The sequence below is a fragment of the Typopeltis vanoorti genome, chromosome 11 (assembly GCF_054136105.1).
Source record: "Typopeltis vanoorti isolate ZY-2024b chromosome 11, IOZ_Tvanoo_1.0, whole genome shotgun sequence".
Classification (NCBI taxonomy): domain Eukaryota; kingdom Metazoa; phylum Arthropoda; class Arachnida; order Uropygi; family Thelyphonidae; genus Typopeltis; species Typopeltis vanoorti.
The window spans coordinates 118,835,481-118,858,471 of NC_143559.1; the positions used below are offsets into that span (position 1 = coordinate 118,835,481).

Sequence of the window (22,991 nt, forward strand, 5' to 3'; positions counted from 1 at the left end):
AAGTCCGTTCTAATGCGACGAGAAAGAAACGGAAAATGGTTACAGATATAACTAGGGTTGTCAGATTTTGGAAAACCAAATACGTGACATGGGTGATCCATGGCCCGTATTTGGTTTTTCGAATACGGGACAATTTTAGTGAGTTGATTTTACAAAATAAAAGATAAATCTGGTATTCGGTTTTACAAAATGAATATCAATACGTTTGGAACTGGAACTCGAAGTGCTCAATTTGTGTTTCTGAGTGTTAATGTGTTGTGTAATATCCGATCATCCTCCCTCATGTGCAATACTAAACGTTCGTCTACAGATTTTGCATTCAACTTCGTCGTTATGTTTTCCTTTTGCAATAAAATCCATTCTTTCGAAAATAATCATCGTTAAAAACGCACTTTGTTTTGGCATTATTAAGGGCTTAAGGAAAGAAACAAAATATTATTTACCTTTTTAAAATTAATAAAGAAAATTAATTTACCTTTAATTATATATTTTATGTATTAGCCAAATATCGCACATTCGAAAAAGGCGAGATATTATTTTTTTTAAAATAATTATTGAAATAACATCCACGTACTGTTCCACGTACTGCACCACACAATGTCCAAATAAGAACTGTTTGAAAATAAGCAAATGCGATATACCTGTACAGAATTATAAATAAAATGCTAATACTAAATAAAAAGCGACGAATGAAAGGGACCGTCGCCGCCATGCCGCCACCGTAAACTGTAAACACAATTAATTTCCTCGAATTGTCAGTTTTTATGGCTTATAAATCAATTTAAGTTGGATTATTCGAAAAGAATATTGAAAATTATAATTGCTTAACATAATATTTATCTTTTCATTAAAATATGAGACATTAGGCTGTTCCTACAAATTCAATACGGAACAGCAAAATTCGAACTAGTTGGAAGGGGATCAATCGTTCGATGCTGTTGGTACACTCTCCCTCGATGAGTCTTTGGACTCTCTGGAGGTGTCACATAATAATAATAATAAAATACGGGACGTCTGGTAAGCCTAGATATAATCAAATAGATATTCTAAAACTCTTCTGGGGAAAATATCTTGATTTAATTAGTTATCATGGCAGATGATCTGATTAATCAATCAGACCGAAGGAGTTATATTCTGAAAATCAAATTCCAAGCTACGGAAAACCAAATAATATTTCAGCATAATCTTGAATTCTAAATAACTGAATGTTTTTCCGTAGTAATGTCTTTTCGGATACTTTTAAATTCCTCTATGGAAAACGATTGTGGTGAATGGATCAAAAAAAAAGAAAAAGAAAAAAAAGCAGGAGTATAATAATTACAGCTTCAATATAATCATTCGAAAACAACCAGCGAATTGAAAGAATGAATGGAAGTAAATTTGCTTAAACAGTAAATAATAATATATCAAAAACTATCATTAACTCGTGCTATACGAGTTCTTCCGAAGTTTTTGGCACATCCACTTAGTGTTTCAGACACAGTCGAGGACGCATATTGTCTGCAAAGTTTTTTTTAAAAGCTTGCTTTGTTTGCTTTCCTTGGCATTTTGCGAGTAAACAGTCTTTCTAGATACGCATCCTTTATCCTGTGAAATATATCAAATTAATAGCCTAGATCAGGAAAGAATTTTATCGTTATTATTGAACGGACGATAGTATAATTACCGTATTTTTTACGTATGAGATCTTTTTTTTTTTTTTATATGAGTTATCACATCTTTATAAATTAGTCAAAGAGTAATTGGTCGAACAGGGTAATCCGTAGCAGTGCTGTATGTTACATCTTTTAGAAGAAAAGCGATGTGTGTGGGGGGGGACGTTTTTGGTATTTTTTTTTAATCCCTGAATTCGATTTAACACTTCAAATTTTGCAGACTGTATCTAGTTGAATATCTCTGTGGAAATACAAATGGTAGATTAATAATTTGAAATCTTACGAATTTTCAGGAACGCCAGCAGTATTCTACATGATTCGAAATGTTGATTGCATTATATATTACACTATTTAATATATATTTAATATATGTTCTGAAATTTCTAATTTAGTAATGAATATTGACGTTAATCTAGATTGATGACACAGCAGTTCAATCATTAAAGTAATTTTTCTGTCAATTGACAGATGGCGTGCTAAGCGGAAATTAGTAGTGTTATTGATTGAAATTACCAACCCGATGTAGCGTGCAGAAGACTGCAATTATCGAATGATTTACACTTTAATTAAAGTACTCAGGAATGTCTAATTAAATAGTCCCAGAAACCGAGTTCGTGATCAACATTTTGATTTTTAGCTATTATAATTTTTAACTATTTATAAAATTTGTTTACAAAATTTACATTAGACATAATTATTAAACTTGGGATATTTAACCTTGAGGTGTTAACAATTAATCAGTGGTTTCACTCTTTTGCCAAGAGATGGCGTCAAGACTTTAAGATTCAGTTTGAGCGACTGAACTCGAGGTTTATACTCTTCAGGTATTCATTAGTTTCATTGGAAAAATAATTCTACTTCACTGAACTTTACTGCGGACATAACACGGACGTCGAAATGTCTTTTTTCCTCTTCTCGTATTAATCACTAATGTACAAGACCGTAACAAGTTTTCTCGTCTTACTCTAAGGTTTCGCCAGTTAATGATAGTACCTGGCTTCCTTTTTTGAAAAGCTAAACGATATCATCATTGCGCATGACTAGATACCGCAGTGTTGTTTTTGGCGATAATCACTGAAACGATTCGAGAATGGAGTTGTATTTCTTATTCCCCCTTTGTTTCTGACATTGCACATTCAAAACAATAATAATTCGGCATTATTATTGTTTTGAGGGGGGGAATGTTTTTCCCCCTTCAAAAATGAAGACAATATATATATATATATATATATATATATATATTAGATCAATAAATAAATTTAAATAAAGATATTAGAAGGAACTTGATATCATTAGCATTAAAGAATGTAAGCAGAACTAATCTAAGAAGTGTGGTCACTTAATCGGAGAAGAAAGATTAGCAAATCATGATGGCAGGAAAAGGGCTTACCGGAAACCGAAGATATAGATAGATTGCTGCAGGTTTGTGGTGCCCTAGAAGAGCTGTAATGTGAGATCTTATAATAGTGGAGTCCTGACAACAACGTATTAATTTGACGAAAACTATTGATAGAAAGGCTTAGTAATAATGTAAACTTGATCATGTAGTACTGTCACGGTATCCTGTAAGCCCCTTGAGAGACATAGTAGAAAATTGATGATACCAGATCTGATATTTATTATCATATCAATTAAAAAATCATAAACATTACATAATTAGACAGTTCATTTATTTATTTGCTGATGTTTTTGCTTGTGAACACTTTTTTGAAGTTTTCCTGCCTCAGTAAGGCGAGTTAGCCGATCACGTACGGAGGTAGCAGGTTTTTTTCTCCCGGAAACTCGGGTTTTTCATCCTGCATACAGACAAATCGGCCCTTCAGAACACATGCAATTTACAGACAAAAAAATACTAGCTGTGGTGGTGGTGGTGGTGGTGGCGGCGGCCAGTAGATAGCGCTGATGTTGATGATTGGTAGTAAAGGTTCGGTGTAGTGGTGGAGACGGAGCATTGTACAATAGGCGTCCTCCCGCGATGAGTCTTCGGACTTCTTGGAGGTGTCACGAATAATAATAATAATAATACGCAACCAGCCAACCACGGATTACACCTCCCTTAGTACCACTTTTCCGTATGACCAAGTCGATGAAGTTTGTCATCGTTTAACGATTTATAGCACCATAACATCTCATTAAAAAAAAACAACTCTGATTCCTTTTCATTTCTTTAAAGAGAATAGGCAGAACTTTCTTAACCTAACTTTTTTTTTTTTTTTTGGAAATATGTGAGCTGCTAGTCTCCACCTTAGGTGTCACCATTATTGAGTTCATAACTGTCAGTGATTTTGAAAACTTCGAGGGAATAGTATGACCACCATCTCGCAATCCTAAACTTTAACTGGTATTTATTATCTGAAATGGTTGTGCAGTTAATTTTTTCGATTTGCAGAGTAATTGAGTTTTCGAAAAATATCTTCCCCTCAAATTGCCTGCGCAAAAAGATCAAATAATTTTGAGTACCAACTTAAAAAAAAGACATAAAACGTTTCCTCTAGTCGACGATTATAAACGATCCTATAACCGCCTTTCGTTTGGCAGTGCATGGTATTATGAATCCAGAAACACTTCCCCAAAGCTGCACAAGGTATCTCATTCACACTTAACATACACTGCTTGGAAAGAAGTCAACAGACACCCCACATGGGCAAGGTGCATCGTGCCGTGTAACGAGTCAAGTGTTTGTAGACGGAATAAATTGGAGTAATAGGATGCTCCCAAGTCAGTGCAACTGTGTTTGGATGAAATGGCTCTGAAAAGGGAGTTTGAAAGCGCGATGTCACTGTCATGTTGCAGGCCTGTCTGTTCGGCAAATTGGGCCATCCTAAGTAAATAATCAGTGATACCATACTGAGATGGAAGCGCAAGGAGTCGACTGTGGACGACCCACCACTCACCAAACTTGACCATTGGGTGCTACGAAGGATAATATGTAAAAACCGTCATTCGTCAGCTGACACGTTGAATGCTGAGTTCCGGGCATCGACTGTAACACGAATCTGCACAGAAACATTCAGAACCGAGGCTAACAACATGGGTTTCCATGGTAGGACTGCAATGTACAATCACCACCTTACCCAAACCAACATGCAGCGTCGTCTTCAATGGTGGAAGCTTGGAAAGCTGTGTTATAGAGCGACGAATCACGTTATACTCTCTACCGAGCAGATGGACGGGTGTAAGGAATGCCCATGTTTTTCCTGGTTTGGCGAGGGCAAGGGACGTCCGCCCCACGACAGTCCAGGACTTCATTACATGCCTACAGGAAGAATAGTCGAAAATTCTCATTGGTCGCTATAGTGCTTTTGGGGAAAATTGCTCCTTAGGATTGCTGCAGTCATCGCAGCGAAAGGAGGTCCTACATCTTATTAAGGTGGGCGCCATGACTGTTTGTTCTTCATATTATGGTGTCCGTTGACTTCTTTCCAAGGAGTGTACATCTGACTTGATATATCCAACCATTTTGAAACAGATTGACTTAAAGGCCAATCATACTGATTTTTATGCTTATTTAGTTAGTTGTCAAAATTGGTGTCCGTATTTACTGGTCTAGAATAATGCATTATTTGATTTTCTCTTCGTCTTAGCATTGAGAATTTATTCTTTAGATTTAAAAAAAAAAAGAAAGAAAGAAAGAAAATGTTTCATACTTATTTATGTAACGCTGCTCTCATCAAGCCCAGTTTTAACGTCTATAAGATGTTCTTTCGAAACGTTCTGTCCTGAAACCAAATTTTATCTGGCATGCAAATCTCGACTATAGCACTAAAATTAATCATATACCAATAGTTTTAGTGCAACGTTAATTTATTCCTTGTGTGTGTGTGTGTGTGTGTGTGTGTGTGTGTGTGTGTGTGTGTGTGTGTGTGTGTGTGTGTGTGTGTGTGTGTGTGGAGGGGAAATGGTATCGTAATCAGCTTGAGAAAATCCATAAAATCAGTAGAATACTTGCGAACGACCACATTTGTGCTGTATTGTTATCTACCGTAATGGGACCAGATTCCTTTCTAACATTTCAAAAGTAACCTGAATGAAGAATAGCTGTTTTTTAAATAGCTCTTAATGTATCTGCACGATACAGCGCTTCCATTTTCCACTATGCTCAAAATAATTCAACGCACGAGCTAGTAAGAAATGCTCCTATCTTTGCAGAAGAAGCTTTGAGATACCGCAGTAGGCGAGCCGTATACAGCGAGTACGTGACAGGATTAAAATCACTCTGGGACAAAGTGGAACGATGTCATTTGTAATCTCCACTTTGTAGCCATAAATCATTTCACACTGCACTTAATGAAGATAATTTCTAATCTTGTGCCTGAAGAAGGGCAGCTTTCCAAGACTGCACTGCGAGAAGTATCTAAGTAATTTGTAAAACTGTAGAAATGTCAGTGTTTCATATTCGACGAAATTTCTTAAGTGGAAAACTCAAATGGCTTGGGGATGGGGGAGATTACAAATAGTGAGAGGGTAGATAGTTTATTTTTTGCATGCTTTTCGGCAGGACATGGCCTATCATTGATTAGGAAATTGCACTCAGCAATATTGGTTTATATTTCTTCCACTAAAAATAAATAATTTTCAAGTGTTACTGTTCGAAGATTCTGAAACTAGTAGTTTCCTCTGTTTTCAACTAGTCTAGGAGCGATTTAAAAGGGAGAGGGAGTGCATTTCTGACGTTAAGCTTTCAGATATTTAAATATTTCCTGGCCATGAGGCATCATCCTATCTTCCAACTGCATTACAATAAACTTTTAAAACTTTTTCATTATAGGATTTTGTATTTGATATACACTTTAAATATAGAGCCTCCTTAGCCCAGTCGGTATAGACGAAGCCCTTTGGTCGGAAAGACCTGGGTTCGATTCCCGTCAGTGACGAAAGGTGAGTTAGCTGGTTTCGTACGGTGGTATGGTTTTTTTTTTTTTTTTTCACGCGGAAACTCTGGTTTTTCGTCCCCCAGAACAGGCAGACCTGCCCGTGAACACACACGGATTATAGTCAGGAATACTTAAGACGGTCTGATTCGTCAGCTATGCTGGTCCCGAGCCCGGATAAAAACAATAGGGGGGACTGAGATGGTGTCGTACCTCCCCGTAAAAGAGGCTCATGGCCTTTGAATCAACATATCATACAATGTAATAATAATAAACTTTAAATACATTTTATTACAGGTTACTAGATGTGTGTGTGGTCAATATTGTTCCTGAATACTTTATTATACTTTATAGTGTAATTTATATTGTCAATGGATTGGAGGGAGATATTCAGTTGTTTACAGATAATGAAGCTAGGAAGGGTTATTAGTAATACCGCCAATGTGGTGGCGCCCTTCAGAAGGATTTGAATTAGTTTGATAGATGGGCAAAGTAATGGGAGTAGTTTAATGCACCTAAATGTAGGTTCTTGAAATTTGAGGTCCACTGATGGGAGACTGCATGCAGTATTGATGGAACTGTAGTAGAGGAAGTGAAGGAGATCATGGGATGATGATTGAGAAATTTGAATTTAGATACATATCGTGAAGGTGATGAAGAACCCGGAGGACCACTGCAATATTGAGAAGGACATTGACCATCAAAGATAGAAGTGGTGATTCCAGTGTATGAAGGCATGATCATACTACATCTGGATTACTGTGCTTAGATTTAGTCACTGGGAATTGAAGAGGATGAATTAATCTTGGAGCGGGTACAGAGACATAACAAAAATGATATCAGGATAGTACAGTGCTAGTTACGAGGATAGACTGAAGACATGTGGAATGCAGAGTTTGATGAATAGAAGACAAAGAGGTGATATGATTGAAACTGCTGAGCAGATATTGTAGGATTGACACTGGAGGGATCTTTCATATGATAGAACAAAGGGCCATTCCTAGATGTAATGAGGAACAGGGTGAAAGTTGCTTTTTTTCATGGAGAGTGGTTGGATCGTTAAAAAGTATTTATTACAAATAAATACTATTAATAAATCATTTTTATTTTGTCCACGTGGTTAGCCGAGTGGCTATGCGCTTCACAACCATATACTTGGAGAAAGGAGTGTCCTGGGTTCGATTCCCATCGTTGACGTGAGGAGCGTAAGGATCTTTCTCAGACACAGCCAAGTTAGCTGGTCTTGGGTGTGGACTGCAGGGTTTTTCTCCCGAGTTCATATGGGGGTTTTCCTCCCACAAGCAGGCAAACTGGCCCCGTGAATACTCTCATCTACAGACCTAGGACACACCAGGAGGCATAGGGCTAACCACCTTATCCTCGGAACGGGCACGGCTTGAAAAGCTTAGGATAGCTCCGTAACAGGCCAATAGGCCTAATACGAAAAAGGAAGAAGAAGATTTTTATTTTCCCCTACTGCACTGCACATGTCCAGCTGCATGTTAGAATACAGATTTGCTTGAGACGTTTATTACGATGTATTTAGTATGAATTTCATGGCAATGTTTCACACAGCAGTACAAATATTATGATTTCGAGATGGCGGCAGTTGTCTGCCGTACACTCGCCGCGATACCTCTAAAATCAGCCATGGACTCAGCTGTTGATGAAGGCTAAGCATGAAGATAGCTGCTTATCGATTTCCAAAACAGTTAGGACTAAAAGAGCTCCACTGTTTATTTTTATGTTGTTGAATAATAATAAAAAAAACGATCTTTGACGGTATATTTATTTATTTAGATTTCTAAACCACTTATATAGTAAATATATATATACATCTTAAATTATTCTTAACCTGCAAAAAAAAGTAAAAAAAAAAAAAATCAGTAGCCAAATGAATAAGTGAACAGCTGATGAACAAGAATGTAATATTTAGAACACCTATGGAAGGTACCCATTTCCATCTATATGGAGTCATTTGTTCTTTTAATTTTGGAAACCAGTACAATGCTTGAGCGAAACTCTTCTAATGTACTCTCGATGATTCCTTTAACGCCAACTTTTCAAGTCGAAAGTCTGATCTTTTTTTTTTTTTATAAGAAGTACTGGTCTTAAGTTTTTGTTCTGATTTATTTATTCATTTTGTACTAATGTTATATTTATTTATTGTGCCAAATAAAAGTATAAAGAAATTATTATTATTATTATTATTATTATTAGAGTTTGTTGTGGTGCCATGAGTGTAAATGAGTTCAAAGCAAAGTATGATAGATACTGTGTACGAATACCGAATAGTTGTTCTTGATATGATGTTTAGGACCTCCCTCGATGAGTTTAAGGACTCCTTGGAGTTGCCCGTAATAATAATAATACTATTATCCGTCATCTCCGTGGAATTCCATTTATCCATCACTAGAGATCGCTCCACTCTGTAAATACTGTATATTCTGTCTGCTACGTTTTTTTTTTTTTTTTTTTTTTTTTTTTTTTTTTGATCAATCCGTTTGCTTGATTTACGGGAGAGAGAAAAAATATGTAATGTATTTTAATTTTAGCCACAATTTAGATATTCCTTTTTTTTTTTCTTTTTCTTCTTTTTTTTTTTTTGTTTTGTTTAACAACAGTCTCGGCTGTTTGTAATCTATCAATTCAAGAATATGATAACTCAGTCTTATTCATTCTGTGTTCATGCAGATATTCTTCATCCACAGGTGAAAAGAGTTCCTGTGTGAGCATTATTTTCTGTAAAAAAAAAAAATAATTTGAACAGGGGCGACTCGTGATAGGCACTGCAGCATCCCCAAATTTTCTCGATATATAAATATATTTATTAATTTATTTATGTTTGCTTGTAATATTTAATTTTATTATCAACAATCCTATACAATTCTCTTATTTTGTATAAAAAAATAATAAAAATCCATCTCGTAGCACTTAGGAGGGCGAAGGACGCTAACCTGTGTTTACCACAGTGCCATATTGCTACGCGCGCAAGCATATGCACGTCATAGTGAGATGCGAGCCATTAGCGTAATGGGGCACTGTCCGTCGCGCAGTTCCACTGTTGTTTATATGCAGTTTGCGCCAGTACTAGAGTGTTCGTAGTGTTTATCGTGTTTACTCCGTCTCTTTAAATATTTGGACATTACAATTAAAGACATAACATTTGTCATAGTTTTTATTTTAGAACATTATTGGAGTCATTAACAATTATGACCTCAGAAATGCAACTTCAAGAAATAAGTTCTGCGACAGTAGTGATTGTAAGTGAATTACAGAAACTTAAATTTTTGTTTACAGCGAGAGTCAATTTCACAGTTGACTCTCGCTGAGAAAGTTTTATTAAAATAAGAGGCCGTCCTTTACCCGATATTCAAATATCAATAATAAACACTATTTTTTCATGAAACAAAACAAGAAGAATATATTTTATTTTAAATTAATTTTGAATTATACCAAACTGTATAATTTTATCGATAATAAAGAATATTTTTTCATGTTTCATTTTTTTTTTAATTTTTACCATAATTTTGATATTTTATCCAAACAGTATACACTGTACTTACAGTGTGTACTTAAAGTTGCAGCTCCCCCACGATTTCAAGCCACGAGCCGCCACTGAATTTGAATATTGTTAGTTAAAAATAGTGTATCTTTATTAGAAGAAATTTGCGGAACGTGTAGTACAAACTTTCCAATTTGGCTGAAAATAATAGTCTCGACAGAAACTTCTGGGCGGTAATTGGCAAGATGACAGATGTAACGTCGTCTTGTCACGATTGTTAGTGCAACAGCGGCTTTACTCCGATTTTGGGAATAGAAAATCTGCGTTTCCCTTTGGTTGTATCATCTTAATATCAAATAGAAATTATCTCCCACGGAGATAATTTCTATTTGATAATTTCAAAAATAACCGGATTTATCGGTTATTTATGAAAATTGTGTCATCGTATTGATTTTTTTTAAACGTTGGTGCATAGCATACTTGTAAATAATTGGATATAAAAAAATAAGTTTTTAAGGAAATCCACCGTATTCTATGATGTCCTTATGGCCCTTTCACTATCTTTTATCTGCGTAACTACAGTATTTGCATATCTCATTGGAAGCGATTTATCACATGGCAATGGAGGGTCGTTGCTGCCGATTATAAATATTGTTTATCAACTGTATGTTCGAGTGGGGGGGGGGGGAGAGAGAGAAAAAAAACAAACTTCCAGCATACCAAGTAACATAGTCCTATAGAAGTTTGGATGCCATCCCGACGTTTGACAGTTTGAGAAGGCGCCGATCAAAACTGCTTTTGTATTAGAACTGTTGGCAGTCCAGTTTTGTTTCTCTCGTGTCACTGTGTGTTTGTGTGTACACACATACGTACAAAGGCATCGTCAAATATATATATATATATTTTTGCCCAGTCTTAGTAATTATTCTATTAATATTCAGTTTTTAAAAAAATTATAATTCTGTCATTTCTATTATTCTTAGAGGAAGAAGTTATAGAACATAGAATTGTATTGTGAACATCCATGGTTTGAAAAATGAAACACACTGTCGTCCAAATCCTTTGGAAACTCAAAATCCCTAGGAAATGATTCTGTTGTTCTTCCTCTCTCCCGTATCTTGACGTCATTGACTGAACTTTTGTCACTATTAATTGGGGAGGGGGATAATTCCAGACGCATTTGCTTCTTTATAAAAGCACTTTTTTTTTTTTTTTGAAATAATATAAGCGCTGTACTGTTAATTTGCTCACATGATATCGTAAACCTATTGTGATATTAGAAAATTTCTTTCAGCTTTCAAACTGAAAAATCGAATTCCTATCTTTACATTATAGAGAACACATTAAAACTTGATAGTAAATCTTTTATTTCTATTATTTTATTTATGAAATCTATTATTTTAGATATGGTAATTTTCACATATAATCCTGTTTGTAAATGGTAAAATGCATGAAGAAATCCGAGTAAAATCTCAGAAAGATAGTTGGGCCACACCCTTTTTTCGTATTCTGTTTCCCGCATTTGTAATATAATGTAGGGTCAGGAAGGATTTCTCCGGTTAGACGCGATGCTATTCCGTATCAGATTGACGGAAGACCAAATACGGAGGTGTGCTGAACGCCCAACACGTCTAAATCACGCACCATCCGCGTAAAATATATCAGCATTTACCATCTACGTTATCGTTGGCTGCTTCCGCCCACGATGCGAGGTAATTTCCAAGTGCGTCTCCTTATCCCACAAATAGCAACGCCACGGGCAGCCGAACGTACTTGGCACATCTGCCTTCGACGATGTGTGGTCTGTCTTGTCGTCTGCTTGGTAGCAAAAAAGAGGGGGCGGTGTATTCAGCTATTTTTTGTGGTTCATGGTGTCTTGGCTGGCAGCACTTGTTGGCATCATCCCAGGTTGTAATGTGATGGACACCAGTATCGTTAACAGAATTCGTTGTTGCGTTAAGACTGATAAAAGTGGCCACGGTGGCAGTGCTTTAGGCGTTAGACAGGAAACCTGTTTGTTTTGTTTCTCGCTCTGTTTGATGTAATTTTGACGTAACGCATCGAGTTGTTAGCTTTCAAATAGGAGATGTACTTTTTTTTTTAAAGCGCGCTTAATTAAATAAAATTAAAATTAGGAATAGGATAATAAACTTGGGGATTGATAGTTTTCTTCACTTTTCTAACAGAGGATAAGGTCTATGATTCACTGAGCATATACATATATATATTTTTTATTAATGTTTTTTAAAGGAAGTGTCATGAAATAACTAACATTATAAAAGCATATAATTATCTTGAATGCCATTCATCAAGATCGTGATACTCGATTTTCTGTTCTAGTAAACTAAAACAGTGAAATGATTGTCTACAATCATAAAAAGTGCGTTTCGTAATTGCACACCTGTATGTAGTGACAAGGTCCGACTTTAACGCCAGAAAAGAATGCGCATGTTTAGGACAATACATTTTACAAGATCGGCTTTCTATCAATACACGAAAAAAAACTTTCTTTTTGAAATCTTCGATTTTGTAGTTGTCATTATTTTAAAAATTATTACATTAGTAGAAAAAGTTTTTATTTCATGAAATACAGATTTTCTGTTTTCATTTTTTTTTTTTTTTTTTTTTTTAATTTTGAAAAAATTCCAAAGGCAGCTAGAAATTTTGGCTTGGGACACCATTCATTATCACAGTTGAATCTAAAGATATTTTTTGGCATATATCCTGAATGCCATAATTTTGTCTTTAAAAAAAAACAAAAAAAAAACAATTACCATTAAAATAGTCCATTTGAAATGACCATCGATTAAAATAGGGCTTTTAAATACTAAATTTTATCAAAATTCATCATCAGGAAGGAATTATAACAATTCCTTCCTGGTGATGAATCATTTTTAGCTAATATATATATATATATATATATAATTTCAAATTGTGTTGACATTAAAAATGGAATTATAAGAAGAAGAAAAAATTGCTCATTCTCAAACTTAGAACTAAACAACCTAAACTGCACTAAAGTGTACTGAATTATTATAATATTTAATCATTTGTTTTGAATTAAAAATGGTCCGACTAATTCTAAGAAATTTTCAATAAAAATAAGATTATAATGAAAAAAAATCAAAACACTCTCAAACCAAGACAGGTTTATCAACAAACTATTCGTTTTACTCTATGAGGATTAATGCTGGAGATGGAAAATATGATGGTGCTTCCATAACATAGTTGAAAGAAGGAGGGGACATGCTGCAGTACTGTAACGAGGGTATGAAGCGCTTGTGGCAAGTGTCGAACTTGCGCCTCCCCCTAACCCAAAAATGATAAAAATTTTGAAAAATTTAAATGTAACCAGTTAAATTTTACTAAATGCAATATGTTAAATACTTACTATTAACCCCATCAAAATGAGTTGCAGTGTGTTGCAGAATTTGTGTGTCTAAAGTGGCATATTGCCGAAATTTAAAAATACAATATAAAATAGTGGACTTTTATTTTTATTTTTTACGTTTTGCACCCCAAACCTAATTGCGCCTGTGGCGGGCGCCTCTTTCGCCATGCCCATGTTACGGCACTGGGGACATGTGCTTTTGGGGGGTGGGGGGGAAGAGCTGGATCTGATTCTCATTCATAATGCATAAAAATCTTTATGGACTCTCAGACTTGTAGAAAGGCTCTCCTCCTGTGATATCCTGTCAAATGCAAAAACATTTGAAAGGATACCACTTGAAGCTCTGTGCACTTGATATGATACGATATAGCTTATACAATGATATTCACGTCCAGAAATATGGTGTGGCTATTTCCCTTATCCAAACTAGTTATCACTTTATTATAGAAAATGAGTAAATTACTTAGACAATATCTTCCCATTTCATAAAGCCATGCTATCCCCTATAGAGAATCATATTCCTGTCCATCTAGTCATCAGTTCTGGTAAGCACCTTTTAGAATAGAGTAACTACAGCTTCTGAGATATTAATTGGTCTATAATTCAAAACCGCAATCGTGGAGTCTCCTTTGCGTAAAGAAGTATATTGCCCTCTTTCCACTCTCATACTGATACTCGGCACTTTCTCATAACCCATGGCTGTATGAGATTTCTTTAGATCAATAACACCTAGAGTTCATTAGCTTCATCTCTCATCTCAGAGCAGAGTGGTGTAGTGAAAGTGTGCTGGGCCCATAACTCAGAGGTCCGTGGATCGAAATCATGCTCTGCTAAAAGTTTTTTTTTTTTTTTTTTGATGAGGTGTTGACGAGGTAGCTGAGTGGTTAAGGCGATGGACTGCTAATCCATTGGGGTTTCCCTGTGTGGGTTTGAATCCCATCCTCGTCGTGTTAAGTTTTGCCGGTCTGGTTGGGCGAGTGGTTAGCATATCCACTCTCCAGCCAAAAGGCTGCATGTTCAAATCCTGCTGTGGGTATGGATGTTTGTGATTGTCTCTGAAAATATTAGTGGTGGTGGTCGGCGGTAGATAGTGTTCGTGTAGATGATGAAGGTAGTTAGGTAGGTACCCTCTTTCGATGAGTCTTTAGACTCCCTGGAGGTGTTATGTAATAATAATAATAATCTCAATAATATTGATCACTGCATTATCTATGCCTGGATAATACACACTTGCAAAGTGATCACTCAGTAATTCAACTATTTCTTCTGCTTATGTCACCTCCTTACCATCAGTGTTTATTAAAGTTATCCTTCCATAATTTATTCTTCCTTTTGCCCACCATATAGCAAAAAAATTTTTGATTTTCCTTAGTCTGTTTGGCTAATTTTCCCTCTCCTGATTTTTCCTTTCACTATGCTTAGTCACCTTTCTTGCCTCTGCTTTGTGTTGATCATGAGATTGCTGATCACCTTTCTTCTTATACTTCCATAACATTTTCTTCTTTTGCATCTCATATTTATTAATGCTACTCATCCATTTAACTCCTACCTGATTTATCCTCCTAAACCTAGGTGAGCAGTTTGATACCGCTTTCCTTAAATACTCCCCCTTGTTACTATTTTGCATACTTTATTATTAATATAATCTCTCTCTTGCAATTACTTAAGCCACAGCTCTCTTTCAAGCTGCCTTCTGAATGTCATAATCACCGGTTTTGTAGTTCCATATATGCCTTAAGTGACAGTTCTACATGTTTCATCATCTCCCATGTCCAGACTGCATGATAACTTTTCCCAGTCAGAGACAAAATGGAATTATTTATTAGTAGCTGCATAAATTTCATTTCCTCCCTGTGTCCTTTCCTCTTTCCAATCCATGTTTCCATAGTTAGTCTTTATAATGATTATACAGCCAATGCTTATTGAGTTAATTTAGCAATGCATATCATCCATATCCTATTTTGTTCCCTTGGCCTATATCAGCACCCAGCTGTATATTTTGACCTGTTTGGTTTTATCTCATACCAAATTTTGTCAGTTGCAATTCTTTTGCTATCTTTAGCAACTTCCCCCCTTCCCCCACATACACATCAGTCTCGCTCTGAAAATGCAATATCCCTTATTCTAGGGATGGGACAATATTTTCCTCTGTTAACCAAGTATCCTTAATGCTTATAATATTTGGCCACTTTGATTACTTCAGTTCTGTTATCTTTATCTCTCAAAAACTTTACAAATTCACTCTTTTCCTATATTATTATTATTATTATTATTATTATTATTATTATTATTATCTCACTTCCATGGAGTCAAAGGACTCGTTGTGGGAGGTCTATATTCTCTTATGCCAAAAGATCAAGTCCTGCCTTAAACCCATTCACAGTTTCCAAACTCGCCACACTTTCAGGCAATGCATTCCACTCGCCAGTCACTCTCCATAGAAAGAACCCTGTTTCTTATCTTATTATAGCTTCCATGGATGGCCTCTAGTTCAACCCGTCTCCCTCTGCTCTATGAAATAACTTCTCCACATTAATCTGGTAACAATCCCTCACCAACTTATATTTCTCAATCATATCCACTCTTCTTTTATTCACAAGGCTCAATCTCTCCTCGTATCTGACATTCCATAGATACTAATATTCCATAATTACCTAGATATCTGATGCTAACTTAATAAATCTTCTCTAGACTTCCAATGCATCCTCATCCCCCCCCCCTCCCTGAAAACCAGGCGATCAAATCTGTGCAGTAGTCCATATGTAGTCTGATCAAAGTCTTATACAGGGGAACATAACCACTTTGTTTCTGGATGTTAATGTCCTTCTCATTATTGCTGTAATCCGTTGGGATGTTTTTACAATTTTAGCAATGTGATCTCTAAACATCAAGTCTCTGTCCACCATCACTCTCACATCTCTCATCTCCTCCACCTCCTTCAAAATTTCTCCATTAAGCATATACTCTGCATCCCAGCCTTGCCTACCAAATTTCAAGACCTTGCACTGTGAAACATTAAACTGATAGCTCTAATAATTTACCCACTCACATGGTCTATTCAGATCCTCTGCAAGGGCACAATGTCTGCTCTACTTTTCATAGCCCTTTTTAACTTTGCATCATCAGTGAACAGCTGCACATCTCCAGTTAAGCCAGTCTCAATGTCATTAACATACAAGTTAAGCAATAATGGTACCAAAACACATCCCTGTGACCCTACACCAGTGACCTTCCTCTTTTGGGATACCACTCCTCCATATACAACCTGCTGATACCTGTCTGACAACCAATCAGCTATCCAACTTACTAGTCTGTTATCTAATCCCATTTGTTTCAGTTTAGCTACTAGCTTGCCATGTGGCAGTCTATCAGAGGCCTTTTGAAATATCCAAGAACACCACTGTATATGCATCTCCTTTTTGAGTGAGTTTGTCATCTTGTTGTAATATGTAAGTGGATTGCTGAAACATGACCTCTCCCCTAACAAACCCATTCTGACCATAAAGAATACTGCTATTATCAACCCATTTCTGAAGCCCAGTCCTCACCAACTTCTCTAATACCTTATCAACCCCCAGATACACACACACACACACACACACACATTGGCCCTCAAGACATATAATGATATACTGTCATATCCTACAGCCTTATTAACATCAGGTTTACTTAATTTCTTATGTAGTTCCTGCTCATTCACCATCAGGCCCTTCTACTATACATTCTGCACTCTGGCTTCCCCTGATGTTGTCTCCATGAGGATGAAGTACACTGATAAACTGATCATTGAATAATTTAACTATATTGGTTACCAATCTGCCAGTATCATCAGCTAGCATCATCCTCCCATTTTTCTTTCTACTTGCTACATATCAAAAGAACGTCCTAGGATTTTTTATATTTTATTTTTTTGGCTTGATTGGCTGATTTCTTCTCATATTCCACCTTTGCTGTCTTTACCAATCAAGTTACCTTCCTGACCCGCTCTTTATATTCTTCATGCAACTGATCATTACCAACATTCATCTTGTGTTGACTCCACAGTGTCTTCTTCTTCCAGATTTCATGCTTAATCTCTTCATTCATCCATTTTACTCCTACCTTGTTTAGCCTTTTCACCTTTGGAATACATTCACACACTGCTGTTAAATTGCTCTTGATCAATGCCCATGCAGTGTCTATATTCTTACCACTCAACTCCTCTTTCCACGCTATATCTCCTTGTAGTTACACATATATCCCTTCTTTATAGACATTCTCATGTGACTAGCTGCAAACCATGTGATCACTCCATGGTCACTCTCTCTCTCTCTCTCCAACCAGAGGAAGATTAGACACCCCATTCACACTTGCATCCTCTGATGATGTAACGAGATCTAAGCTAAGCTCTTAATCCTCATGTGTCCTTCTGCATACTACCTAAAATTGATGTCCCTTAAGAACTCAAGAAATTAATTTTCCTTATTTCCTGATGCTGTCTCTTCATTCCAATTGAAATCATAACCATCACCCTTTGCTCATTCGCTAAGCCAAGTTGCCTATACATTTCTTTATCTCCACCTTCTACATTCCCTGGCCTGTAGCAACACTCCACCAAATATCTCATTCTGTCAACCTCCACTTCATACCATACTGCTTCAAAACGACTGTTACTTTTTTCTTCTTATACCTCAACCTTGTGTAGACATAATTCCCCTGGTATCATCAGCAGCACTCCTCCTCCCTTCTTGCCTTTCCTATCTTCATAAAAAGCATCATATCCCTCCATTTCTGTTCTCATCAAGATGTCATACACATCCAGCCACGTTTCACTTATTCCAACTATTTTTCAGCACATAAACTCAATCAATACAACAATTTCATCTCCCTTATTTCTAACACACCTGACATTCATAAATAAACATAACAATTCATTTCTTGGTCTATAGCCAGCCAGTCCTACTCATGTTGTCCCCATCTGTAGCTTCTCTTCATCTGCTCCTGTCTACTCACCTTTTGCCTCACATAGTCTCCCAGACTCAAACGCCCCCCCCCCCCCATGTATCCTTGGCCAATCTATTCCTATACTGGCCATCCACATATGTGCATTCATTACTACTTTCAGAATCCACTATCCTCTTACACCGTGTCCCCCCTGACCCAGCCCATTTCCCTATTCAACTTGCTTTCCTGTTGTCACATTCTCTTCCCCATCCAACCACATCAGTCTCACCTAGTCCACTCTCCTGCTCATTTACATCATCTTTGACTTCCTCTGATACCTTGTTTGCATCACCTCCTTCCAGTTCATATTCCTATAATTAAAATTATCAGGATCACATTCCTTTTACTTGCCTAACCAGTTTGTCTAAACATTTGGCTGCATTTCCTAGCCTGTGAAAATGTTGTACTATTCTATTAAATATATACATGTTTACACAAGAATAATATTTAATTTGCCAAATATTTTGGTCTGAATATTACAGACCATCTTCAGTAGCTACATAGGAATAGTTTTAAAAAAACAAGGTGGAATACGAACAATTGATCATTCATACATAGAACGAGCCGCGTGATGTCATATCGCTAAGTATTAGAAGAGTAAACATTTTAAAGTCATAATTAAAGATATTAATTCAGAAATTCATGTAATAATCTTAAATAACACTAGACTAATATAGGAAATTTACATGAAAAAAAAATTAATGTGTTATCCTGATTAAACTTTCCCAAATTTTTGATATAAATATACAGTCATTATGATTCAAGTTAGGACGTTGAAGTAAGGCCTCCACACTTTCTTTAAATAAACGTTCAAATTTGTAGTGACATCTGTGTAGGAGGAGAGTCTTGTGCCAAAGGATGTTGTGGCTTGTTTCTAATCCATGCTGAGCTAATCCAGATTTCTCGGGTTTGTTGTGTTGAATTGATGATTGATGCTCTTGAATTCTTTTTTCTATAGAACATCATCTTTGACTTCCTCTGATACCTTGTTTGCATTTTCTATAGAATTTTCAGACCAAAATATTTGGCAAATTAAATATTATTCTTGTGTAAACGTGTATATATTTAATAATCATTATGTCACAAGTATCGTTAAAGAATAAAAAAGTTGTATTATTCTATTTATTTCAATCTCACACCAAATGCTTCAAAGCAAACATCAGTACTGCAGGTTTCTACCTCTACTCTTTGTGGGCTTAGATGAGTTAGTTGGATTAGTTCTTCGCATGCAGGGAATTTTTACTACAGTATATATTTAACAATTTTGATATTAAACTGAAGTAGCTAAACTTTAAATATTTGATTGTAAATATTTGAAATTAATTTTCATAAAAGTTTTTTGTTTGTATTTTATTTATTTATAGTTTATTATTATTAGTTTTCATATGAGTCAACTTCCTTACTTTTTTTTTTATTATGAAATTACAGATGCACTTCTAGCTGACCTTCAGAACCAGAGCCAATTGAATGCTGGTTCTACCTGCATGCCATCCAATGCATGTGGAATGTCAATGAATCCAATTTTTGCAACATCACATACAGTTTCTTCAGAGCGATATGAATATCATCATGGTGATAAAGGAACAGTATGTATTTTGAATATCAATTTATGGTGACTACATTAATAATTAATTATTAAATTTGATAAAAAAAAGTATATATCCTGATATATAGTTAAGTTTTTAAATAATTATTTTTATGTAAAAAAAAAAACAGTTCTTTTGAATAATAGCAGAATAGCTGTTTTTTTGTTGTTTTTTTTTACATGCAGTATTTTGAGATAAATTTGGGATATGCCACATTATTATTATTTTTAAAGCACATTGATTTTAATTATCAATGTGTTTTTAAAGTGTCCTGTAGTATAAATATTATTTTGCTTCCTGGCATAAATTCAAGTTGAATTGCCACTTATTTGAAATCTTACCTTGAGCTAACTTAGGTTTATGCTAGCGATCATGAACTCAGTTTGTAGTTTTGTCCCAATCTGAAATATAATAAGACTTGGGTTATACTTCATATCAAGTTTTGTATAACTGAATAAACATTAATATGATGCATTAAGTTATGGTAGAAACACTCACTGTATATTGTTTTTGATAGAGCCTGTTTGTGAAATTAAGTGAACTGTAAGTGCTAAGATCACTAAATGTCATGTAGATTTCAGTTTTTATAGTAATGTAAGGGTTTGATTCTGCTTCCAGTGACCTTTGGTTACTTGGATTTAGGGCTGAAGTAATTAATGCTATGAGGCCTTTGTATTATGTCTGTAAATTGCGTGTGTTCTTGCTGGTTTGCCTATTTTACAGGATGAAAAATCTGCCACCTCTTATGAGACTGGCTAACTCACCTCCTGTTGAAAATCCCTGATAAAGGTTCTTCACATCTCAAATGGGATTTAAACCCAGGTCTTTCCAACCAAAGGCATTGTTAATATCTACTAAGCTATGGAGGATCCACGAGCGACCTTAGGAACTCTTGCGAGTTTTATGTAAATGATAGTTTTATGTGATTTGGATTTCTGTTACCATAACTTAAAGTACTATATAGATTTTATTGGTTTTTTTTATTCACCCAGTCCCTTTTGTTTGTGTGTGTGTGAAGGGAGAGGTTCAATCTGGACTTTAGAATGAAATCTAAGGCCAACAAACTTTTTCTCTTTCTTTTTTTTTTTTCTCTCTCTCTCTCTCTTTTTTTTAACCTGAATTCCACTCATAACAGATTGCTAATATTTTATTGTCTCCACCTATGATACATTAGTTATTGTTGGTGGGTTTGAAAGCCAGGAACTCTGCTCTAGAGACCAAACATGGAACTGTTTCAAATTGCTCCAGACTTCCAGTAAACATGGTAGTGGTCTCATGCTATGCATTGATATTCATCTACTACCTAAAAATATTCGTAAACTTCCATGTCCATGGTAGGATTGTAATCCACAACCTGGATTTTTTTTAATATCACACACACACACACACACAAAGATGGCAGAACGTATATCACATTAATGCTGTAGATGGGTGTTGAGGCAAGTGCTTGGAAGGAAAGAACCTATTGATATTTACCTTTAAAAGTTGGAGGCTGTTATTGGCAAACAATTTGTGAGGAAGGCTGCCAGAAAACAGAGACAGATGGAATAAAAGAGGAAGAGGAGAAGTAAGTTTTGTGAGTTTGTATTATATATAACTGTAAAAGGATGTGGAAAACTACTGCTTGTGTTTTAACAGTCACAGAGAGAGAGAGAGAGAGAGAAGAAGAAGAAGAAGAAGAAGAATGATGGATGCCAGGTCTGTGGAGTATCATCCATGGAAGTACCTTTAGAAAAGGCAGAGCTGAAACAGGAACCCCCATAGCTTGGTCAGTATTGATGATGCCCTTTGATTGGAAAGACCTAGGTTCAAATTCCATCTAGGATGTGAAGAACCTCTATAAGAGCTTTCCAAGCAGAGGTGAGTTAGCTAAGCTCATATGGATGGCAGGTTTTTCCTCCTGGAAACTCAGGCTTTTTGGTTCATAAAACAGGCAAACTGGCCAGAAGAACACACACTATTTACAGACAATGCAGATAGGGTTAATTTCCCTAGCATAAACAGTTATCAGGTTACTTGGCTGTGATCACAAGTCATTGAATCTATGAGATTCTGTGAGATAGTGGTTGAAGTGAATCATGAAAGTGGGATTGTCTGTCAGCTGAATCAAGCTCCTCTGAAAAGCATAAAGAATTTTTTAGGGAGGTTTCAGGTGCATCATTCCAAACATGCAAACAGTATTTTAAGGTTGGTAGATTTGGAATTTGTACAGAGTTAGTAGCTGGATGTTGACAGGAATGGAGATAACAAACTCAGAAAACCAAGGCTCATTTTGGGCTATAATTCTATAGAAAGAAGAAGTAGCTGGATAAGAAAATAGCTTCTTGGATGGAAGGATGTTTATGCCAGGAAAGGCTAGAGGTAAATGTCAGTCCAAGAAGAAGAGAGAACTGATCTTGTATGGTGATTTGTGTATTATTTTTATTTAGCATATGATGAAGATACAATGGCTGTGAGTCCCAAATGACCATTTATGTCACCATCTTATGAAACCAATGTAATGCTGTTAGTTGTCGTGTATTTTTATCTGTAAAATGCATGACACTACTGGCTGATTAGTCTGGTTGTTGGGTGAAAAACCCAAGTTTTCAGGAGGAAATAAAATCTGTCACCTCTATATGATACAGAGGTGACAGACCTGCTAACTCACCTTCAGGTGATAACCCCTGATAAAGATCCATTACATCTTAAACAGAATTCAAACCCAGATCTTTCCAGCCAAAGGCCATTGTTGAAACCAATCATCTTTGGTTGAAAGATCTTCCAACTGAGCCTCTGCTGTGTATTACTGAAGATAGGGGAAGGTGAATTGAGATAATTTTTGTGAGAAAGATAACTAGACATTTTGGTAGCATTGAAGATAACTGAGTTATCCTCTCCTCACTGAAGAATTAGATGAAGATCAGTGTTTAAGACATTGGTTGTAGAAGATTTTGATGCTTGTGATGTTTGTGCAATATATAGGATTTGTTGAATGTATAGAAATGGAGTGTGCAGTCA

General features: G+C 35.9%; 1 protein-coding gene and 1 non-coding gene across 3 annotated transcripts in view; both read left to right on the forward strand.

The window, feature by feature from the left end:
* Positions 1-22,991, forward strand: part of LOC150101994 (leupaxin-like) — a 173,847-nt gene that overhangs the window by 71,026 nt on the left and 79,830 nt on the right. For both annotated transcript variants that reach the window (XM_090400309.1, XM_090400308.1), the window contains exon 2: positions 19,834-19,991. In XM_090400309.1, coding sequence (XP_090256435.1) covers positions 19,834-19,991 — 158 coding nt within the window. The remainder of the gene's footprint in view (positions 1-19,833; positions 19,992-22,991) is intronic.
* Positions 14,289-14,370, forward strand: TRNAS-GCU (transfer RNA serine (anticodon GCU)). Its single transcript has one exon. It is a non-coding gene; the product is annotated as a tRNA-Ser (tRNA).